Raw genomic sequence first — 22,102 nt, forward strand, 5'->3', positions numbered from 1 at the left:
GATAAACTTGTTTCACATAAATTAACCACCTCTAGAATATAAGGCCTCCTGAAGATTTATTTTTTTAAAATTAGATTTCCCAAATATAGGTCATTATAGTTCATCCATTTACTTATTTAGAAAGAGAAAAGATTTTCAATTTCCACTCATCTTTTCTTGCATGCATGTGTCTAAAAAGGAAGAACTGCTTACAAAGCATAATTCAATGCCATGAAGCCTAGCTTCCATTGTTGTAAATCTCTAATATGCTATAGTATCATTAATTTTAAACTCACTGTAAAAATTCTTCTCCCACTTCGGTCAAATGCTACACAGTAGACAGATGACAAGTGCCCCAGAATTCTCTTATGCATCTTAATGTGCTGGTAAGCAGATGAAGGGAAAATATGGCTGAAGCGACTACATCCGGTTAATTGCCTGGCAGAGGTGATATTCACTGAAAAACAGAAAACAGGGGATTCACTTCTTAAAACCTAAAAGTGAAAACTACATTTAACATGAAGTTAAATCATCAGTATTATGATGAAACAAAACAGGGTACACACACCATGGCAATTCTACGCTGTGAGAAGTCTAAATTCCATCACACATTTCATGATTTTATGAACTCAAGTTCACTACCACAAAGCACTAAGAGTACTATTCTTTCAAATCCCAGAAGTCTGATTTTCTGTTTACCTTACTATGGTTTCCCAAGTACAATCCCATTTTGCCTTTCTTGGTATACTTCAGTCAAAGACACTGTAACTTTAAATATATATAGGTAAATCTTACCATAACATGAAAGAATTTTAGAATAAAAATGGTATTTGGTTAAGTATAATACATCTTAAAATGTATATAGGAAATTTTATGAACTCCTGTCCTACCTTCTCACACCCATCCACCCTGTAAACAGCTGCGCCTAAAAATTCAAGAGTAATACAAGAGATTTATACAGTAAAAAGAGGAAGGAAACTATAACACCACATAGATTTTCAGTAACAAACAATCCTTTCTAGACTTATCTATAGGTTCTCCCCCTTTTTGGTTTCAGAAACTATAGACTCTCCCTCTAATCAATGAACTTTTGAGAATTCATCTCTTATAAGGTCATCTTAGATCCTGTCTCCTTTTTTGTTTGTTTTGTGTTCTAATTTTTTTAAAAAGCAGCCAGAATAAAGCATAAATCTGCAAAATTCTCCTCCAAATACCACCTGGATTCTACTCATTTCCCTAAAACGAAGATCTTGTTCCCTATAAGGATATACAAGCACCTACTTGCTCTGTGACATTCCACCAGTCTTCCCTTATACACTGAAAGTATTCAGCATCCAACATATTATATTTTAATCAAAACATAGAAGCCTTAAAAGTTAGAGTGACCTTGAGGCAAGGCAAAATTTTACCATACTTCATAATAATATAGTATAAATAATAATAGCTTTATGTTGAAACAAGGCAAAATTAAGGCAAGAATTGAGTTGTAGCTAGATTAGTACGATTAGAAGCATGCCACAATCAAAAATAAGAAACCTTTCAACATCTCAATCTTAAGAGCAATGAAGTCTTTTTCAGGCAACGGTCAATCCACTGGCCATCTCAAACTGATAAAATGACAAAAATTGAATGATGAATAGAAAAATCCAACTTTGAATGCAAATCATAAGAACACATTAGAAATCTTAATATTTATGTCGAGATGCTGAATAAATAATGGTGGAAAATCCATAAGTATCAGTACTAGGTAAGAGGTTTCCTTTTTGGCAGTTGCTTCCCATGTCAACCTCTAGAAATGGCCACAACTCTAAGATGGGAAGAGCAGGCACCGTAACTTTTGGACTTTAGCAATCTTCCCTCTCCAGTCAAACATTTCTTACTGCTCTGAGTTCCTTGAAACAATCAACCATTACTTCTGCTTTGCTTTTTTTACATTCATATTCTGTAAATATATAGAGGAAAAGGTGTGTTACTTTTAAGGAAGGATTTCTCAACCTTGGAACTATTGGCCTTTGGAAATTTGGGACTGAGGATTCTTTGTTGTGGGGGTCTGTCTGTCTATTGTAGAATGTTTAGCAGCATACCTGGCCTCTACCCACCAGATGCTATTAACACCCCACCAACAACAACTTGTGACAAGCAAAAATATCCCCAGACATTGCCAAACATCTCCTGGGGAAAAACTGCCCCTGGTTGAAAACCAGTTTGAAGTTTAAAAACAAAAAACACCATCAATATGAAGAAAAATATCAGAAAAGCAGAGATAGAGAAAGAATCAGAATTACAGAATATATGATAGACTATTCTGTAAAAATTAATAATTAAAATATGAAAACTCCATCAATGTGGGACAATTTAGGAGCTACAAAGCAAAAAATATAAAATATGAACTTATAAGTAGATTATGATTTAAATTATACAAAAAACACATACATATATGTATAAAGACTAGAAAGAAAAATGAAACCAACTGCTTTGTGATAAAAGTATAGATTTTTTTAAGTTTCACTTAACACTCTTCTAATAATACATTTTTATCTTAAACACAAGTTTTCTATTAGGTTCTCTAGTCCACTAACAGCTATTCAAAAACTTCCTATATATGGTATATCGCACATTCGACAGCAGGATCATCAAATATTCCTTCTTTCCTATCTCAGCGATTTTTGTTTATTCATATAGCACCTGAGATGATAATATTTATACATTTTTCTCAGTCATTTGGTAATGTCAACAGGTCTTAGGCTCTATATACAATAAGGAGTTCTGTCAACACTCTTTTGCATGCATTCTCCATTTAGCCACTCTTTTTCAGTACTGATGCTTTTTGCTTTTCTTACATCTCTAAAGAATCCTTTATCAAAAACATTTTCTGAAATTTGTAATGGCTGATAACTGACTTTAAAAATACAATTAAAAAGAGTTCACTTTTGACCAATCCTTGAGTATTTTACTAGAAAGTAGATCTCATTCTTCTAGAATAAATATTATATAGCTCCTTCGGGGGAGAGGGATGCTTAGAGTCCTTTTCTCAAAAGTAGTAATTCCTTTCCTCAAAAGTAGTAATAAAATAAAGGGACACACACACACAATTATGACTGTGTTGTATTTAAATGTCTCTATCAAGATTACTATGAAAAGCTATATGCCAATAAAGTGGACAATGTAGAAGAAATTGACAAATTCCTAGAAATGTACAATCTCCTCAAACTAAACCAGGAAGAAATAGAAAATATGAATAGACCATTGGTAACCAATCTAGTGGTTACCAATGGGGAAAGGAAAGGGGGAAGGGGCAAGTTAGGGATAGGGGATTAAGAGGTACAAACTAAAATGTATAAAATAAATAAGCTATGAGGATATATTGTACAGCAAAGGGAAACATAGCCAATATTTTATAATAACTATAAATGGGGTATAATCTATAAAAAATTTTTGAATCAGTTATACACCTGAAACTAATATTGTAAATCAACTATACGTCAATTAAAAAATAAATAAATAAAAATAAAACAGTCAAAAATAAAATAAGGGACTTCCCTGGTGGTGCAGTGGTTAAGAATCCACCTGCCAATGCAGGGAACATGGGTTTGATCCCTGGTCGGGGAAGATCCCACATGCCATGGAGCAACTAAGCCCATGCACCACAACTACTGAGCCTGTGCTCTAGAGCCTGTGAGCCACAACTACTGAGCCCGTGCACCACAACGAAGAGTAGCCCCTGCTCGCCACAACTAGAGAAAGCCTGCATGCAGCAACAAAGACCCAACACAGCAAATAAATAAATAAATAAAATAAAATATATACCCTTTTTAAAAAAAATAAAAAATAAATATCTATCAAATGTACTATTTGAATGCATTGTTTCTTCTTCTATTATAAGCAGAATGCAAGATTAGAGATGAGCAATTTAAACTTTCACCCTAACAAAGTAGAAGGAAGTATTAATGAGAAACAACTACAAATAAATTTTTAAAAAAATCCCACAATCCTATGCCAATATATCCACTATTCATTATTGCAATCTCAATATTAAGCTTTCTAAAATCTACTGTATTTCAAAGGTATGTAATAAGTTTTAGTATATATAATTAATTACCTTGATTACTTATTTAAGTATTTCAAAAACACTATAAAGAGTAAACGTTATCTCAGCTTCAATTTACTAAGGAATGTAGCTCTCAAAGTTACAAAAGTGAAATGACAATACAACCCTCAAAACACTGGTTAGAACGGGGAAATCAATCAACATAATTTTAGTCAGAACAAAATGCCTGCTTCTCCATCCACTGTTGTCAAGGACCTGGCAACCTTGAAAAATAGTACACCTTAATTATGACACCTTTCTATCTGGGGAGCTGATACGGTAATAGTCAGTTTCGAACAATCAGCTACAGAGCATTTTCTCTTGAGTACTGATGTGAACATGCCAACCTTGTCTTGAAATACATTAAGAACTTTTGAGAAAAACATCTTTGATGTCACAATAATTTCTTTGTATTTAGCAATGCTGACAAATTCAATTAGTAGATAAACTAGTCAAATATACATACATATAAAATGTATTTAAATACGAAATATTACATTCAGAATCCACTATGTCTCCTAAGTGTTTCTCTTTAAATCTTTGTAGGATAAGTTTCCAAACTGTTCTCTAAAACATGATATATGAACTAACCCAACAAGAGACCAAAATGCTTAAAGATTCAAGTAATAACAAGATAAGACTTATTCAGTATATTTTATAAACTTTTTAAGTCACAGAGATTAATAAACAGCTACAAATGGAATAATTGCTTTCTCTCTTTAAAAGGTATTTGTTGACAACCTACTATGAGCTAAAGCACTGTGACAGATACTAGAATACAACTTATAAACGAGTCAAATAAGATTCCCATCCTTGTGGAAGTTACATTATTCCACTGGGCAAAAGCTTTCATCGTTTACTCAATTGCAGGAATGAATAAGATACTTTAATGAAGTGATCTGCAGAAATATATATCTCTCAAAATGTGTTTTTCTAATAAGTTCTGCAAGTGATGCTGATGCTGTGCCAAATTTGGGAACTACCAATTCTAGTCCAACTTCCCTCCCCACAAAATTATCCTTTCTATAATGTATCTGGTAGATAGCCATTCAGCCTCTGCCTATACACTTCTAGTAAAGAGAAGATTATTTCTCAAAAATGAATGATTTATATGTTGAGCTGCTCTAATTTTGCAGAGACTCTACCTTTCACTGAGCTCAATTTCTTTCCCTCCAAGTTCCAGAGAATCACAGGTTTAGCCCTTGAGAGCTACACTTAAAAAAAAAGTCAAATCCCTTTGTTATATGGTAACCCATGAAATATTTAAGGATAGCTATCATTTGTGCCTTAAGTCTTCTCTCAACATGTGAGGTCTCCTCTATATTACTCACAGCCATAATTTACAAACACCTTTCTTTCCTATCATTCCCTATAGAAAAAAGCATTCTTTCACCATAAACACTACTGTGGTTGCTTTTTTCTGGTAAGGTAAGTCTCTAGTTCATCAATGTCTGAGCCTCTTAAAACAATACAAGGACTTCCCTGATGGTCTAGTGGTTAAGATTCCACACATACAATGCAGGGGGTGCGGGTTCAATCCCTGGTCAGGGAACTAAGATCCCACATGCCGCGTGGTACGGCCAAAAAAAAAAAAAAACAACTGAGCAAAATATCCCCAGTGGTCTGATCAGCACAGAGTACAGGGGATTATTTCCAGCTATGCCTCTATAAATGCAATTTAAGATTGCAAAGACTACATTAGTTTTCTAAAACAGCTGCCTTATGCTATCTAATAGTCAGATTAAAGTTAGTTTAACATTATTTTCTAGTAAATGTATTTAAGGTTCTAGTGATCACCTCCTTCTTTTCTAAAAGTACACAAACCACTTATTAAATAAGCCTGTCTAAAATTTTCCTGGGGTTAAAGCTAAGTTCACCGATCAATAATTTAAAGATCTGTTCTTTGTTCCCTTATTGTACACTTGTCCATTGGTCATTTCCATTTCTCTTGTCTCCTCTGATTTCACAAAGAATACCTGCCAGTGAAAACTGGTTTAGTATACTGTGATTTAATTCATTTGGGACTCTTAAAGCAGCTAGGTACTCATGCATCTTGGGTTTTCTTTTCTTTTAACCATGCTAGCTCTATCCTTTATACAGTTTAGAGATCTTCCTCTTTGATAGAGAAGACTAAAGCAAAATATAATTATCCCCAGCACTTACATTTTAGTTATAAATTTATTCCATCTATTCCTTTTTAATAAATCTATAGGTTCCTTCCCCATATGCTAATTGGAACATTAAAGGTGTTTTGGGGGTATTCTTATATGGATTGAACCATATGAAATTGTTGATATTCAACCATTTTCTACAAATAGAAGTAGTAATTTTAAATGGCTCAACATAATAACTAAATTGGAGTGGGGAGGAATAAAAGGACATTCATTATTAGTTTGATATAGATATCCTGTTTTACCTCTCCATTAGGAAAGCATCATCCATACTGTCCAGTCTGTAATATAATCCAATATAAATTTCTCACTCAATCTCTACACACTGTTTTTCATAGCACAGCCACATTTTGGCCTATGGATTTGTAAATACATTTAACATGCACTGCTACTCCTTACCTTCCTATTAGATATGTTTGTTTAGAACCAAATATCACCACTCATCACACTTTAAGTACTAATACCATTACAAGTTTTGAATGTCTTTATGTTAAATTTTCTAGTTCACTTTGTTGCATTATATCTAATATTTGTAAATATTCTGCCTAACCTGTATGTTTTCTATCATGAATTACTGGTCACTTCCTCCTTTATGGATCTTTTCCCTATGTTATACCTGCTATACTTCATCATATTTTTTTTTTCTTACGGGTAATTTTACTAGTGCGAGTAACAAACAGTAAAATTAACTTATTTTGGCTTAATTTCCTGTGCTTTCTCCACATAAATTAGAAGTGGTAATGAACAGTAAAAGGGAGAGAATACAAGGTCACAGTTATCCCACAAGAAGACTCAAATTTTATGAAGAACATATTAAAGGATTAATTAAAACTGAATAAAATGCACATATTCTCCTGAAATCTATTTTTTCTATTAATATTTTAAATGCTATTTAATTACCTTTAGAAATTAATAATACTGAATGGTCTTTGAAAAAAGGAACAGAAAAATAGCATAATTTGAAGTGTATAATATTCTAGTGTATGTTGGATATTAATGCACCATTTTATGTAATCAAATTCTATTTTTTTCAAAATTACAATATGGAACACTGTGTCCCAAATTAATAAGGTTAGAACCAGACTGACTTTTTCATCTAGTCTTCAATAATAGCTTTGCCTTCCTCACTTTTTGGCATCCTGAATTATAAGGATGTGCTTCTTTTCTTATGTTACTCGTTTTTTCACTGTCCTCTCCATTAGTTATCCATCCCACCATTTTATAGGAAAAAAGTAAAATCTACCAATAACCTATAAAATTCTAGTGTTAGAAAAAAGTGTGTCTATTTTAGAACATTTGTTGAGTGTGGCACAAGATATACTATTTATTCTCTTGACTTCAAAGGTTAGTACTAGACCCTCAAATATTAAATGGTGATATAAAAAACTTAAAAAAAATAGAAGAATAACAAGGACACTTAACAACAGTAAATCCAAACTGAGGACTTATTACAGGGTTGTTGTACCAAAAAAACTGTATTAGTACATCAGCTTATTCCTACAATAGTTCAAGACCACACAGTTTGTTCTCCTAAATTCAGTCAATCACATCAACACACCTAGGTTAGTAAGCAAAAATAAATAGAAGCATCATTGTAAGTGCATAAATTCTGTGAAAAAATACCTCAAAGCACATTTCCTTCTATTATCTTCATACATGAAAGATAGAACATTATTAGACCAAAAAATGATTAGAAAGCCTAAGCTAAAACATACTGAAACAATTATATAACAGGCAGAGGACAAAAACTGTAAAGTAGTAAATAAGTTTAAAATTGGGGAAAGTTGTAATAAAGTATAAAATAGTTGTTATTTTATACTAAATCTAAGGTTTTATATTTTATATACTTAATAAAGAAAATGTTGAATTAAAATGAGTATTATAGAATTTCATACTCCACATGATTTTTTGCTAAGACACAGCTATCAGTAGCAGAATCCAAATTTAAAGTGCATTAGGGGAATGATGTCAGCATCATAATAGTTGAGTTTTTCTTTTCTTCTCTCCCCTCTGATGAACAACTAATTGGACAATAATAGCTGAGAACATCCGAATGATGGGAAAGGACTTGGACATACAAGTACATGAAGCTAATAGAAAACCTTATTACCACAATGCAAAAAGATGTTCTGTAAGACACATTATAATGAAAATTTCAGAAATCAATGATAAAGAATATTAAAGCCAGCAACAGGAAAAGAGAAAGTAACCTACAAAGGAAACCCCATTAGCCTATCAGCAGATTTCTTAGCAGAAATTCTACAGGCCAGGAGAGTGTGGACTGACATATTCCAATTATTGAAAGATAAAAGTTGCCAGCCAAGAATACTTTATCCGGCAAAGTTATCCTTCAAAAGTGAAGGAGAAATAAAGGTTTTCTCAGCCAAACGAAAGCTGCGGGAGTTCAGCGCCACTAGACTTGCTTTGTAAAGAAACACTAAAAGGAGTTCTCCAACTGAAATGAAAGAACCAAAAAGCGAGATGATGACATATGAAATACTCTGGTAAAGGAGAAAAATGGACAGAATTAGAAAACTGTAATTCCATATTAGAATGGTATGTTAATCACTTAACTTTAGATACAGGTTAAAGGGAAAGACTATTAAAAATAACTATAACCACTATAATTTGATAATGAATACACAGCATAAAAAGAGGCAAATAGTGAAATTGAAAATAGAAAAGTGGAGGAGAAGGACTTCCCTGGTGGTCCAGTGGTTAAGACTCTGTGCTTCCATTGGAGGGGCCATGGGTTCAATCTCTGGTTGGGGAACTAAGATTCCACATGCTGCATGGCACGACCAAAAAAAAAAAAAAAAAGAAAAAGAAAGAAAGAAAAGTGGAGGAGAAAAGGGGTGGAAATCTTTAAAGGTGAATGAAGATAAGTTGCTATCAGCATAAAATGGACTGTTTTTTTTTTTTTTATCTATAAGATGTTTTATGTAAACCTCATGGTAACCACAAAGCAAAAATCTGGAATAGATTCATGAAACTAAAAATAGGAGAGACAGAGCATTCCACCATGGAAAACCAACAATTTACAAGGCAGGCAGAAACAATGGGAAAAAGAAACAATGGAGACATAAAACAACCACAAGGCAAACAATAAAATGGCAGTTGTAAGGCCTTACATATCAATAATCACTCTAAATGTAAATGGTTGAATTCACCAATCAAATGGCATAGAGTGGTTGGATGGGTAAAAAAACAAGACCCAGCTACATGCCATTTACAGGAAACTTGGTTCAGCTCTAAAGACATATAGGCTCAAATTAAAGGGATGGAAGAAGATGCTACTGGCAAGTGGAAACCAAAAGAAAGTGGGGATAGACATATTTATCAGGCAAAGTAAGACCTTCAAGCCAAAAATGATAACAAAGACAAAGACTGTCATTATATAATGATAAAAGGAGTCATTACATCAAGAAGGTATAACAATTGTAAATATATGTGCAGCCAACATAGGAGCACCTAAATATATTAAGCAAATACTAACAGGTCTGAAGGGAGAAACAGACAACAAAACAACAATACTAGAGGACTTTAATAGCCCCCTGTCAGCAATGGATAGATCACCCAGACAGAAAATCAATAAGGAAAGGTTGGAATTGAACATACTTTAGATCAAATAGACTTAACAGATATATAGAACATTCCATCCAATAGCAGCAGAAGAAACGTTCTTCTCAAGTGAACATGAAACATTTTCCTAAATAGATCATATGATAGGACACAAAACAAGTCTTAGCAAATTTAAGACTGAAATCATTCCAACTATCTTTTCTGACCATAATTGTATGAAACTACAAATCAACAACAAGAGGAAACCTGGAAAGTCTACAAATATGTGGAAACTAACCAACACGCTTCTGAACAGCCAATGGTAAAAGATAAAATCAAAAAGGACACAAAAAAACTATCTGTAAACAAATGAAAATGGAAACACAACATATCAAATCCTACGAGATGCTGCAAAAGCAGTTCTAAGGAAAGTTTATAGTGATAAATTCATGTATTAGAAAGACTGGAAATAAACAACATCACTTCAAGAAACTAGAGAGAAGAACAAAGTAAGCCCCAAGTTAGCAGAAGGAAGGAAATAATAGAGATCATAGTGAAAATAAATGAAATAGAGACCAGAAAAACAATAGAAAGGTTCAACAAAACTAGGAGCTGGTTCTTCAAAAAGATAAACAAAACTGACAACTTTAGCTAGGCTAAGAAAAAACAAGTGAAGAAAATAATATTAGAAATGAGAGACATTATAACTGATACTGCAGAAATACATAGGTTCATAGGAAACTACTATGAACTATTATATGCCAACAAATAGATAACCTAGAAGAAATGGATAAATTCCCAGAAACACATAAACTACGAACACTGATGCAGGAATAAATAGAAAATCTGAACAGATCAATAACAAGTAAAGAGACTAAATCAGTAATCAAACACCTCCCAACACAGAAAACCCCAGGACAGGTGGTTTCACAGGGAAATTCCACCAAAAATTTCAAGAATTAATGCCAGTCCTTAACAAATTCTTTCAAACTATAGAGGAGGGAACACTTCCAAACTCATTCTATGAGGCCAGGATTACTCTGATACCAAAGGCAGATAAGAGCACTACAGGAAAAGAAAACTACAGATCAATATCCCTGATGAACATAGATGTAAAAAATTCTCAACAAAATATTAGCAAGCGGAATTCAAGAACACACTCAAAGAATCATAGAAAATGACCAGGGCTTCCCTGGTGGCGCAGTGGTTAAGAATCCACCTGCCAAGAAAGGGGACACGGGTTTGAGCCCTGGTCCGGGAAGATCCCACATGCTGCAGAGCAGCTAAGCCTGTGCGCCACAACTACTGAGCCTACACTCTAGAGCCCGCAAGCCACAGCTACTGAGCCTGCATGCCGCAACTACTGAAGCCTGAGTGCCTAGGGTCTGTGCTCCAAAACAAGAGAAGCCACCGCAATGAGAAGCCCATGCACGGCAACAAAGAGCAGCCCCCGCTCCCCACAACTAAAGAAAGGAAAGCCCACATGCAGCAACAAAGAGCCAACACAGCCAAAAATAAAACAAATTAATTAAAAAAAGAAAGTGACTAAGTGGAATTTATCCCTAGGATGCAAGGATGGTTCAACATACGCAAATCAATAAATATAATATATAACATTAAAAGAATGAAGCATAGAAATCACATAATCATTTCAATAGATGAAGAAAAAAACATTTGACAAAATACAACATCCTTTCATGATAAAAACTTTCAACATATTGGGTACAGAAAGAGCATACCAACATAATAAAGGCCATATGCAACAAACCCATAGCTAACATTGTATTCAATGGTGAAAAATTGAAAGCTTTTCCTCTAAGACCAGGAACAAGACAAGGATGCCCACTCTCACCACTCTCATTCAGTTTAGTACTAAAAGTCCTAGATAGAGCAATTAGGTAAGACCAAAAACTACAAGACATCCAAATCGAGAAGGAAGAAGTATAATTGTTGTTATTAGCAGATGATATGATTTTATATAGAGAAAATCCCAAAGACTCAAGTAAAATATGTTATAAGGAATCAACACATTGAGTAAAGTTGCAGGATATAAAATCAACATAAAGATATGAGTTGCATTTCTATACACTAATAATAAAACATCTGAAAACAAAACTATCCATTCACAATAGCATCAAAAACAATAAAATACCTAGGAGTAAATTTAACCAAGGAAGTAAAAGATTTGTACAAAAATAAATAAATAAATAACTACAAGACTTTGTTGAAAGAAATTGAAGATATAAACAAATGGAAAGAAATCCCATGTTCATGGATGCAAAGATTGTTAAAATGTCCATGCCACCCATATCTATCTGTAGATTCAACACAATCCCTATGAAAATTCCAATGGCATAATTCAAAATAAAATTCAAAATTCAGAAAAAACAATTCCAATGGCATAATTCAAAGAAATAGAAAAAGCAATCCTAAAATTTGTATGGAAGCACAAAAAAAACCCAGAATAGCCAAAGCAATCCTGAGAAAGAACAAAGCCAGATATACCACACTTTCTGATTTCAAACTATACTACAAAGCTATAGTAATTAAAGCAGTATGGTATTGGTATAAACACAGACCCACAGACCAATGGAACATATTGAGAGTCCAGAAATAACCTTACATGTATGGTCAACTAATATTCAAAAACAGAGTCAAGGGAACCAAGAACACTCAATGGGGAAAGGATAGTCTCTTCAACAAATGGTGCTGAGAAAACTAGATAAACACAGGCAAAAAAATGAAATTGGACCCTTGTCTTACACCACTCACAAAAATTAACTCAAAATGTACCAGAGATCTGATACCATAAAACTTCTAAAAGAAAATGTAGGGAAGAAGCTCCTTGACACTGGTCATGGCAATGATTATTCACATATGACACCAGAAACATAAACAACAAAAGCAAAAATCAACAAGTGGGACATCAAACTTAAAAGCTCCTGCTCAGCAAAAGAATTAAAATGATGAAAAGACAACCTACAGAATGTGAGAAAATTTTTGCAAACCATGTATCTGATAAGGGGTTAATATCCAACATATATAAAGAACTCATAAAACTCAATAACAAAAAATCTGATTAAAAAGTGGGCAGAGGAACTAAACAGACATTTCTCCAAAGAAGACATCCAAATGCCCACCAGATAAATGAAAAGATACTCAACATCACTAATTGTCAGGGAAATGCAAAGCAAAGCCACAACGAGATATCACCTCACATCTTTTAGAATGGCTATCATCAAGAAGACAAGAGATAACACACACTGGCAAGGATGAGGAGAAAAGGGAACTGTTGGTGGGAATGTAAGTTGGTTCAGCCCCTATGGAAAACAATACGGAGGTTCCTCAATAAATTAAAAATAGAACTACCAGGGAATTCCCTGGCAGTCCAGTGGTTAGGATGCCACACTTCCACTGCAGGGGTCATGGGTTCAATCCCTGGTTGGGGAACTAAGATCCCACATGCTACACGGCACAGCCAAAAAAAAAAAGAAAAGAAAAAAAAACTACCATATTACCCAGCAATTCCACTTTTCACTATATTCCCAGAGGAAATGAAAACAAAATATTGAAGAGATTCACTCTCACTTTTATTCTGGTATTATTCACAATAGCCATGAGATGGAAACAACCTATGTACCCATAACAGACGAATGGATAAAGCAGTTGTGGTATACAATGGAATATTATTCAGCCATGATAAAGAAGGGCATCTTGCCATTTCTGACATGTATGGACCTTGAAGACTTTATGTTAAGTGCGATAAGTCAGACAGAGAAAGACAAGTACTATATAAAGACAGTAAGATGGTGGTTATCAGAGGCTGGGGAGTAGGGGAATAGGACAGATGGTTGAGGGTACAAACTTAGTAAACAGTAAATAAGTCCTTTGGATCTAATACACAGTATAGTGAATATAGACAACAATACTGTTGTATAATTATCAAACTTGCTGACATTAGAACTTAATTATTCCAATCATTAAAATGAAATGATGATTATGTGACGTGATAGAGGTGCTAACTATCATTACAATGGCAATCATACTAAAATATGTAAATGTACCAACATGTTGTACACCCTTAAATTTACACAATGTTATATGTGTAACAAATATATTTCAATTTAAAAATGTGCATTAAAAATGCCCATTTTTGTAAAAAGCATAGGCTCAAATAAGCATTTGATTCAACCACAGGAAGAGACATTTGCCCACAGGTACAATTAGAAATTTAATATTTGTAATCATTTTCTGTCTTATGAAATTTTTCATTGAGATTTACATTTAAAACGTAACTGAGCTTTGTGCTCTTTAATTCTAGACACAGGAAATGCAGGAGACAGGAAAAACAGCTGCCTTTGGCAATCAGAAAATGCAAACCTGCTGTCTATGACAACATGGATGAACCTGGTGGACATTATGCTAAGTGAAATAAACCAGACGGAGAAGGACAAATATTACATGATTTCACTCATATGTAGAATCTTTTTTAAAAAGTTGAATTCATAGTAACAATAAGTAGAATGGTAGTTGCCAGAGGCAGGGGGGAGACAGAGGAGGAGATACTGTTTAAGGAGTACAAACATTCGGTTTTAAGATAAAAAAATTCTGGAGATCTAATATACAGCTTAGTGACTACAGTCAATAATAATCTACTGTATACTTGAAATTTGGTAAGAAAGTAAATCTTAAGTGTTCTCATAACACACACAAAAATGGTAACATGATAGGTAACTAACAGGTTTATTTTTTATTGTGGTAATCATTTCACATGGTAGACATATATCAAAACACCAAGTTGTACAACTTAAATGTATACAATATGTTTTTGTCAAAAATAAATAAATAGAAAGGAAAAATGCAAGCCAACACTAGTGAAGATTCTGAGAGGCTAATCAGCATTTCTGAGGCCCTAGAAAGTAATCTACACACAACCATGATTTACCTTTCTCTCTTTGAACTAGTGTATGTTATAGAATTGTGCTAGAGCTTGAAGGGACTTTAAAGATTAATTTTTACTCTAATAACTCATTTTACATATAAATAAACTATGATCCAGGTTGGTGAAGCAAATTTTCCAAAGTCATACAGGTGATAATTAACAGAGAAGGAGGGTGCTTGAACTTATGTCCAATGTTCTTTTTTCTTATACCACAGCTACCTGTCAGTTAGTGCTTTATGCTTAAACATATCAGCAATGTTTACCCCCCACCAAATAAAGGATACTGATGGGTCAAAGCAGTGAACTCACCCCTTGTTTTTCTGGGTACCAAGTCACTATTCAATATAAATGAGGACATGTGTTTGACAGACAAGGAGAGCAGGGCAAAGGATATATACAATAGTAATCCTGTGGGAAAATCAAAGAGCCAGGCAAGTAGCTCAACAGGTGTTGGCAGAGTGGGTTCTACCAATTCCCCCTATTTTGGCAGAATAATGGAGTAAAAAGACAACATAGTATTGAGAAAAGAACAAGAGGCCTAGCTTCTTCCTTATCTATAAAATCTATAAAACAGGCATAATACCACCTAAGTGACATGAATTTTGTAGAACATCTAACACAGTAAGGTTTACTTTCTGTGAAGCTTAGTTCCTATTCTTCTTCCCTTTCCTTTCCTCTCTAGAATTTCAATGTTCTCACATTCCAAAATGGGTAGGGTGGAGGGAAGAGGGAAACATTTGGTATTAGATCGGTTACTCTAATGATAGTAATCTCTATGCTAAAGAAAATAATAAAATACATACAAAAATATTATATTATCCATACATTGCCAACCAGAGTAGACTAAAAAAATCCCTTGTTATATAATAAAACTTAATATTTAATACTTTTTATGTGCCAGGCACTACGCTAAGCACTTTATATGTTTAACTTAGTTAACCCTACAAAGTGAGTACTATTAACATCCCCTTTTTAAAGACATGGAAACTGAGGCATAAAGGGGTTAAATAATTTCTCCAAGATCCCAAGCTAGTAAGTGACAGAGCCAGGATTCAAATCTAGGCAATATGACTTCAGAGGCTGATCTCTTAACCAATATTGTATAACAGTTTTTCTGAAAATGAGAGAAAAAATTTTAAAAATTATCATTTGCACCAATAGGTAAACTGTGTCCCAAACCTTCTAGCCCAAACCAACCCATATCATAATTACATCTGCCAAATCATATAATCCCAAAACTATAGTATAAAAAAGCAAGATAGAATATGTTTTAAAAGAGATTGAAAACTCCTAGAAATAATAGGTGGGCTGAGCAAGGTCACAGGAAATAAGATCAACACACATAAATCAAATGCATTTCTATACACTAATACTGAATATGCAGAAACCAAAATTAAAAACACAATATCATCAATAGGGGTAGGGGGTTAAGAGGTACAAACTACTTGGTATAAAATAAATAAGCTACAAGAATATATTGTGCAGGGTTTCCCTGGTGGCGCAGTGGTTGAGAGTCCGCCTGCCGATGCAGGGGACACGGGTTCGTGCCCCGGTCCGGTAAGATCCCACATGACGTGGAGCGGCTGGGCCCGTGAGCCATGGCTGCTGAGCCTGCGCGTCCAGAGCCTGTGCTCCGCAACAGGAGAGGCCATAACAGTGAGAGGCCCGCGTACAGCAAAAAAAAAAAAAAAAAAAAAAAAAATATATATATATATATATTGTGCAGCACAGGGAATATAGCCTCTATTTTATAATAACCACAGATGGAGCATAATCTTTAAACGTTGTGAATCACTATGTTCTACACCTGAAACTTACGTAATATTGTAAATCGACTATACCTCGATAAAAAATAAAGTGTAAAAAAACCACACACATTTACAATCACTCCAAAAATTAAATACTTGGATATATACTTAACAAAACATGTACAATATCTGTATGCTGTAATTATAAAATGCTGATGAAAGAAATCAAAGGAGACCTCAATAAATAGAGACATACCATGTCCATGGATTGAAGTCTCGACATAGTAAACACGTCAATTCTCCCAAATTGATTTATAGGCTTAATGCAATTCCTTTCAAAAGGCTTTTACAGACATTAATAACCCTGTCCTAAAATTTATATGGAATGGCACTGGCCCTAGAATGTTGAAAACAATCTCGACAAATAATAAAGTGAGAGGGACTACTCTTTCCAACGTTAAGCCTTACTATGTAACTACAATAATCAAAACAATGCGGTCCTGGTAAAGAGATAAACACATATATCAATAGAACAGAATAGAGGACCAAGCAGATCCACACAAATAGTAACTGATGTTTGAAAAAAGTACAAATCAAATTCAACGGAGGAAGGATATCATTTTAAACGAATGGTGCTGGAGCAACTAGATATCCATTGATAAAAAATAATGAACTCCCACCTAAACTTCAAACCTAAACTTCTCCCAGTTTACCAACCCAGCACCTTTGCTTATGCTATTCCTTTAGCCTTATGCCTAACCTCTGCCATTTCATCTTGTCAATATCCTTCTTATCCTTGGAGGCATAGCCTAAAACCATTCTTTTTCATGAAATCTTTCTCAATCACTTCAGCCAAAACTAAACCCTCCTGTTTCACTTCTTATCGTGGTCCTTGTATTAGTTATCTGTGCATATCTCTGATCTAAGATTACAAGCACTTTAAGGATAGAGATTAATGTATCATGTACTGACCTAGTTCAGTCAGTACATGATAGATTAATCATGTACTGATTAATGTACTTCTAGTACCTTGGAAGCAAAAGACCCTCAACTATTTGCTTAATTAATCTGGTCCCACCTTTCCCAAAATATCCAACCATAATTCATACTCCTCCAGAGCATAAATTTTCCACTTAACATCATAGAAGCCTTCTTTTCTGTCCTATGCAGATATCCTCTCATCTGTAATGTTCCACCCTTCAAGTTATAATTAATCCTTCAAAGTTCATCTCAAAGGTCACTTATTCCTTAAAATCTTTCCGTGTTTCTCTTAATCAGTTTCACCTCTCCTTCCCTCCTTAATGCCCATTACTGTATTTCCCTTAAATCACTTAGTCTATGTCTGCTTTAGACAGAACATTTGTGCTTCCTCCCCCAAATTCATATATTGAAAACCTAATATCCAATGTGATGGTATTAGGATGTGGTACCTTTGGGGAAGTAAATTAGTGACCTTATATAAGAGGCCTGAGAAAGTTCCCTTGCCCCTTCCTCCATGTGAGGTATCTATGAACCAGAAAGCCAATTCGAACCTGACACCAAATCTGCTGGTACCTAATCTTCGACTTCTCAAACTCCAGAACAGTGAGAAATAAATCTTGTTCATAAGCCACCTCGTCTATACTATTTTGTTATATCAGTCCAAAAGGACTGAGACAATGCCTTGTACTATAATCATAGTCCAGCATCTGTCTAAACCTCCCCAAAGAGTAAAATTCTTGACAGCAAGGACTGCCCTGAACATTAGAAAAGGTTTTGCATATATTTGCTGTTCAAGTATTTGCTGAATTGAATAAAAATTATTTCTAGTATTCAACCTTCCAAAACCATTGAGAATATAAATTCCATAGTAAGTTTGATAGGGAATATTGATCAAATCTGCAACTTTCTTCTTATGACTTACAAGATATCATTTCTGATTCTCATTTCAAGATATCATTACTGCCTCTCTAAACCTTGCCTTCTTAGTTTCTTATATTGTTTTTCTACCCTGACTCACCCTTGATGAAATGCTAACAGTTCACTCAAATTCTATCCTGGGATTTCTTCTCTGTTTTCATGCTGTCCCTGCAATCTTACCTACCCATATACTAATTACTGCCAAATCTTTATCTCTAACTTACATCTTTCACCTGAGCTCCTGGACCACATTTTCAACTACCTAATGGACATCCTTCCCCTCTACCTAGATGTACCACAGATGGAGAGTTCCCAGATCACATTCATTATCCTTCCATCACAAGTTTTCTATATTCTCCCTCTCCTCAATTTTGTTACTAATAGTTTTACTCTTCCTCTTTTATACCCCACATCCAACCAAACTGTATTATTCATCTCACCTCCAAAATTTTGCTTGAATCAATCCAGTTATGTCCATTTCTGTTGCTACTACCCCCACACTCATCATCTCCTGTCTATACCTACAGTAAGAGCCTTCCCTCTGATTTCCCTGCCTGCCTCCTCCATTCTCTCTCCTCTCCAATTTATCCTATATTCTGCCACCTGAGCTGTCTTTTCAAAATAAAAATCCAATCATATACTTTTCCCATTCAAAAGTACCCAATGGTTCTTCAGTACCTGTAGTATAAAATCTAAATTCATTAGTGTAGAACAGAGGTTGGCAAACTTGGGTCCATAGGCCAAATTCAGCTTACCACCTATTTTTACAAATACAATTTTATTAGAAAACAACCATGCTCATTCATTTACATATTATCTAGAGCTGTTTTTACACTACCACAGAGTTGAGTAATTGCAACGGAGACCAAATGATCCAGAAGGCCAAAAAAAAATTGACTATCTGGCCCTTTATCCAAAAATTTTGCTGACTCCTGGCACGGACAGTTCCGAATAATTGGGCCCCAACCTCCCTTTCCAGTTTCATCTCCCACCACAAACTCTAGGCTCTTACAAGGGGTTCTATTATGGCAACTAGGAAATATATATTACTTACTTTGCTGAGACTTTTGTGGAAAGGGCACTGGATTTGGAGACAAAGAACAGGTCCTGAAACTTAAGTTTAGATACTAAAAAAGCACCCCACTACAGTTGCATGTGAGCTAGATAATCTTTTTGTGATGATAACTCAAATACCAGATGTTTAACCTATGAGTCATTATTATCACTATCAACATTATTATCAGCGTGTGATCCAATATCATAATTACAAGTTACATTTGCATAACATTTTAAAGCTTATAAAGTAATTCCAAAGACATCTCATTTGAGTTCACAGTAATCCTGTGAGATCTGAAGGCAAGCATTTTCTTCAATTTGTAAATGAGGAAATTAAAGCCCAAAGAAACTGTCTTGCCTAACATCAATACATAGCAGACCCTTGGTTCAATCCAGGTCTCTTGATTCTAGTTCAACAGTCTTCTTACTTTTAAGTGCTGTCTATTTAATGACATTGTAGAAAATATATAATGAGCCTGAAATAGGAAATAACTATAACATCAAAAATTCTACATTATATTCCTCAATCTTCCCTCTACCTGCAAAAGACAGTGAACAAAATCGGCAGGGACTCTGGTATCTACTAAATTGGGTTTTACTGGAAAGTTCACCAAGAACCGAAGTGTTGGTTTGAGATGGCCACATCAGAGTTGTTAGACCACTCTTCTACTCCACTCATTATTTACAGTGGAGAAAAATCTGTTTGTTTTAAAATTATTGTACACTGGCATGGAATTTTGAACTGGTGTTAGAAAATGTCTGTAGACCAAAAGATTTTCAATTCAATGGACTAAGAATATCCAGAAAAGCCCTTAAAGACAATAACAAATTGTTGTAGCTTGACCATGTGTTTTTAAAAGATTTATAAGAACACATGTTGAAAGAATCAAAACCTATCTGGGACTGAAAGAGTAAATGTCAGTTAGGACTGAAAAAGAAAAAAGCAGCCCTGCAATTAATCAGGCTGGGAGGACAGACACAGATAAAGCCAGCTGAAAAGTTAACAGGAAACACTGTTTTTCCCAAGGTCATGCAGCAATTGTAAAATATCATAGCGACCCCTTCTTTGGGTGATTACAGCTTTCTTACCAATGATGCCCCCATCCTCACTTTGGTATTTTCATTTATTACTGGAGCGAGATACCCAAGTCCTAAACCGCCCAGCTTCATGACCACACCCAACCCGTAGTTAATACCCACTTCTCTCAATTTACCTCAGAATCAGCCACCAATCCAGAACTAATCCTGGCTTCCTTCAGACACTCCTCAAAATTCTTCAGTGGTAAGCCAAAATTTACTAAAGACACTTCCCTCCTCCCTCTTGCCCAGAGGCCTTCCACGGTGCCTCAGCAGTACACTCCCTCACTAAGAGTAAATAAATTTGATTTTTTCAAACTACAGGCTTGTTCCTGGTGGTCTTTGTTTGATGAGACTTGCACAAGGTAAGTTATTTTGAATTACCCTACACATTCAGCAGTTTAGTACTGATAAAAGCCCTCCTCGCTACAAAACAAACAAAAACAAAAAAAAAAACACACTTGAACTGGACTTCCCTGGTGGTGCAGTGGTTAAGAGTCAGCCTGCCAATGCAGGGGACACGGGTTTGAGCCCTGGTCCAGGAAAATCCCACATGCTCTGGAGCAACTAAGCCCGTGAACCACAACTACTGAAGCCCACGCGCCTAGACCCCGTGCTCCACTACAAGAGAAGCCACTGAAATGAGAAGCCCGTGTACCGCAACAAAGAGTAGCCCCTGCTTGCCACAACTAGAGAAAGCCCATGCTCGGCAATGAACAGCCAACACAGCCAAAAATAAATAAATAAATTAATTAATTAAAAACACTTGAACCTAAACCAGAAAATCACTAACCACAAGAAAATTTCACTGCCGATAAGGATGAATAACTCACTGAATTCTATGGCTTATATCACAGGAAATACCTGATCAATGATGCTAAGAGATAATGACATCTACCATATCTTTGCCTGCCAAAGCCAGGAAACTACCATATCTGCTGGGAAAAAGAGTATATCATCGTGCTTGCTTCAGCAGCACATATACTAAAATTGGAAGGATACAGAGAAGATTAGCATGGCCCCTGCACAAGGATGACACACAAATTCGTGAAGCGTTCCATATTTAAAAAAAAAAAAAAGAGTATATCATCAACTTGGCATCAAGCTCCAGATAAAAACCAGATGTGTGCAAATGGGTGATATTATTCGATTTTTAACACAAATGAGTCACATAACTCTTGAGCAATTTTATCTGTCACCTACAATCTAATAACATGCTATGCAAAGTGTTCATGAAATCCTTGTGTAATTTGCTAATTTTTAAACTTTAATACAGATTATATAAAAAGTAGAATATTTCCAATTCTTCTGCAACTGGCATTGAAAGATAAACTGAATTAATTGTTTAAAAAATAGGTCAAGCTAACTTCCATAGAAGCCATAAACAACCCAGAGAGTTTAAAGGTGCCTCTTTACCAGTAATGCTTTGGAAATAGCAGGTCTAGCTATTTTAAAGAATAATCTCAACCCCTTTGCTAGGCCAGCCCTATGAGAGGAATGAAGGACAAAGGACATTATTACCAAAAGCATGTTCTAATATGATGCCTATAGCATCAAGAAATGTTTTAAAATCCACTAAAAC

The 22,102-nt window shown here is 34.8% G+C and overlaps 1 protein-coding gene and 1 non-coding gene across 4 annotated transcripts in view; one reads left to right on the forward strand and one right to left on the reverse strand.

Annotated features, from left to right (window-relative positions):
• The window catches only part of BRWD3 (bromodomain and WD repeat domain containing 3), a 126,330-nt gene that overhangs the window by 80,943 nt on the left and 23,285 nt on the right, over positions 1 to 22,102 (reverse strand). For all 3 annotated transcript variants that reach the window (XM_027096698.1, XM_027096700.1, XM_027096697.1), the window contains exon 7: positions 276 to 436. In XM_027096698.1, the coding sequence (XP_026952499.1) occupies positions 276 to 436 (161 nt within the window). The remainder of the gene's footprint in view (positions 1 to 275; positions 437 to 22,102) is intronic.
• LOC113614851 (U6 spliceosomal RNA) lies at positions 21,481 to 21,587 on the forward strand. Its single transcript, XR_003430745.1, has one exon. It is a non-coding gene; the product is annotated as a U6 spliceosomal RNA (small nuclear RNA).

This window comes from Aethalodelphis obliquidens, unplaced genomic scaffold, assembly GCF_003676395.1.
Source record: "Aethalodelphis obliquidens isolate GAN/ISIS:26980383/991018 unplaced genomic scaffold, ASM367639v1 scaffold106, whole genome shotgun sequence".
NCBI classification, from domain to species: Eukaryota; Metazoa; Chordata; class Mammalia; order Artiodactyla; family Delphinidae; genus Aethalodelphis; species Aethalodelphis obliquidens.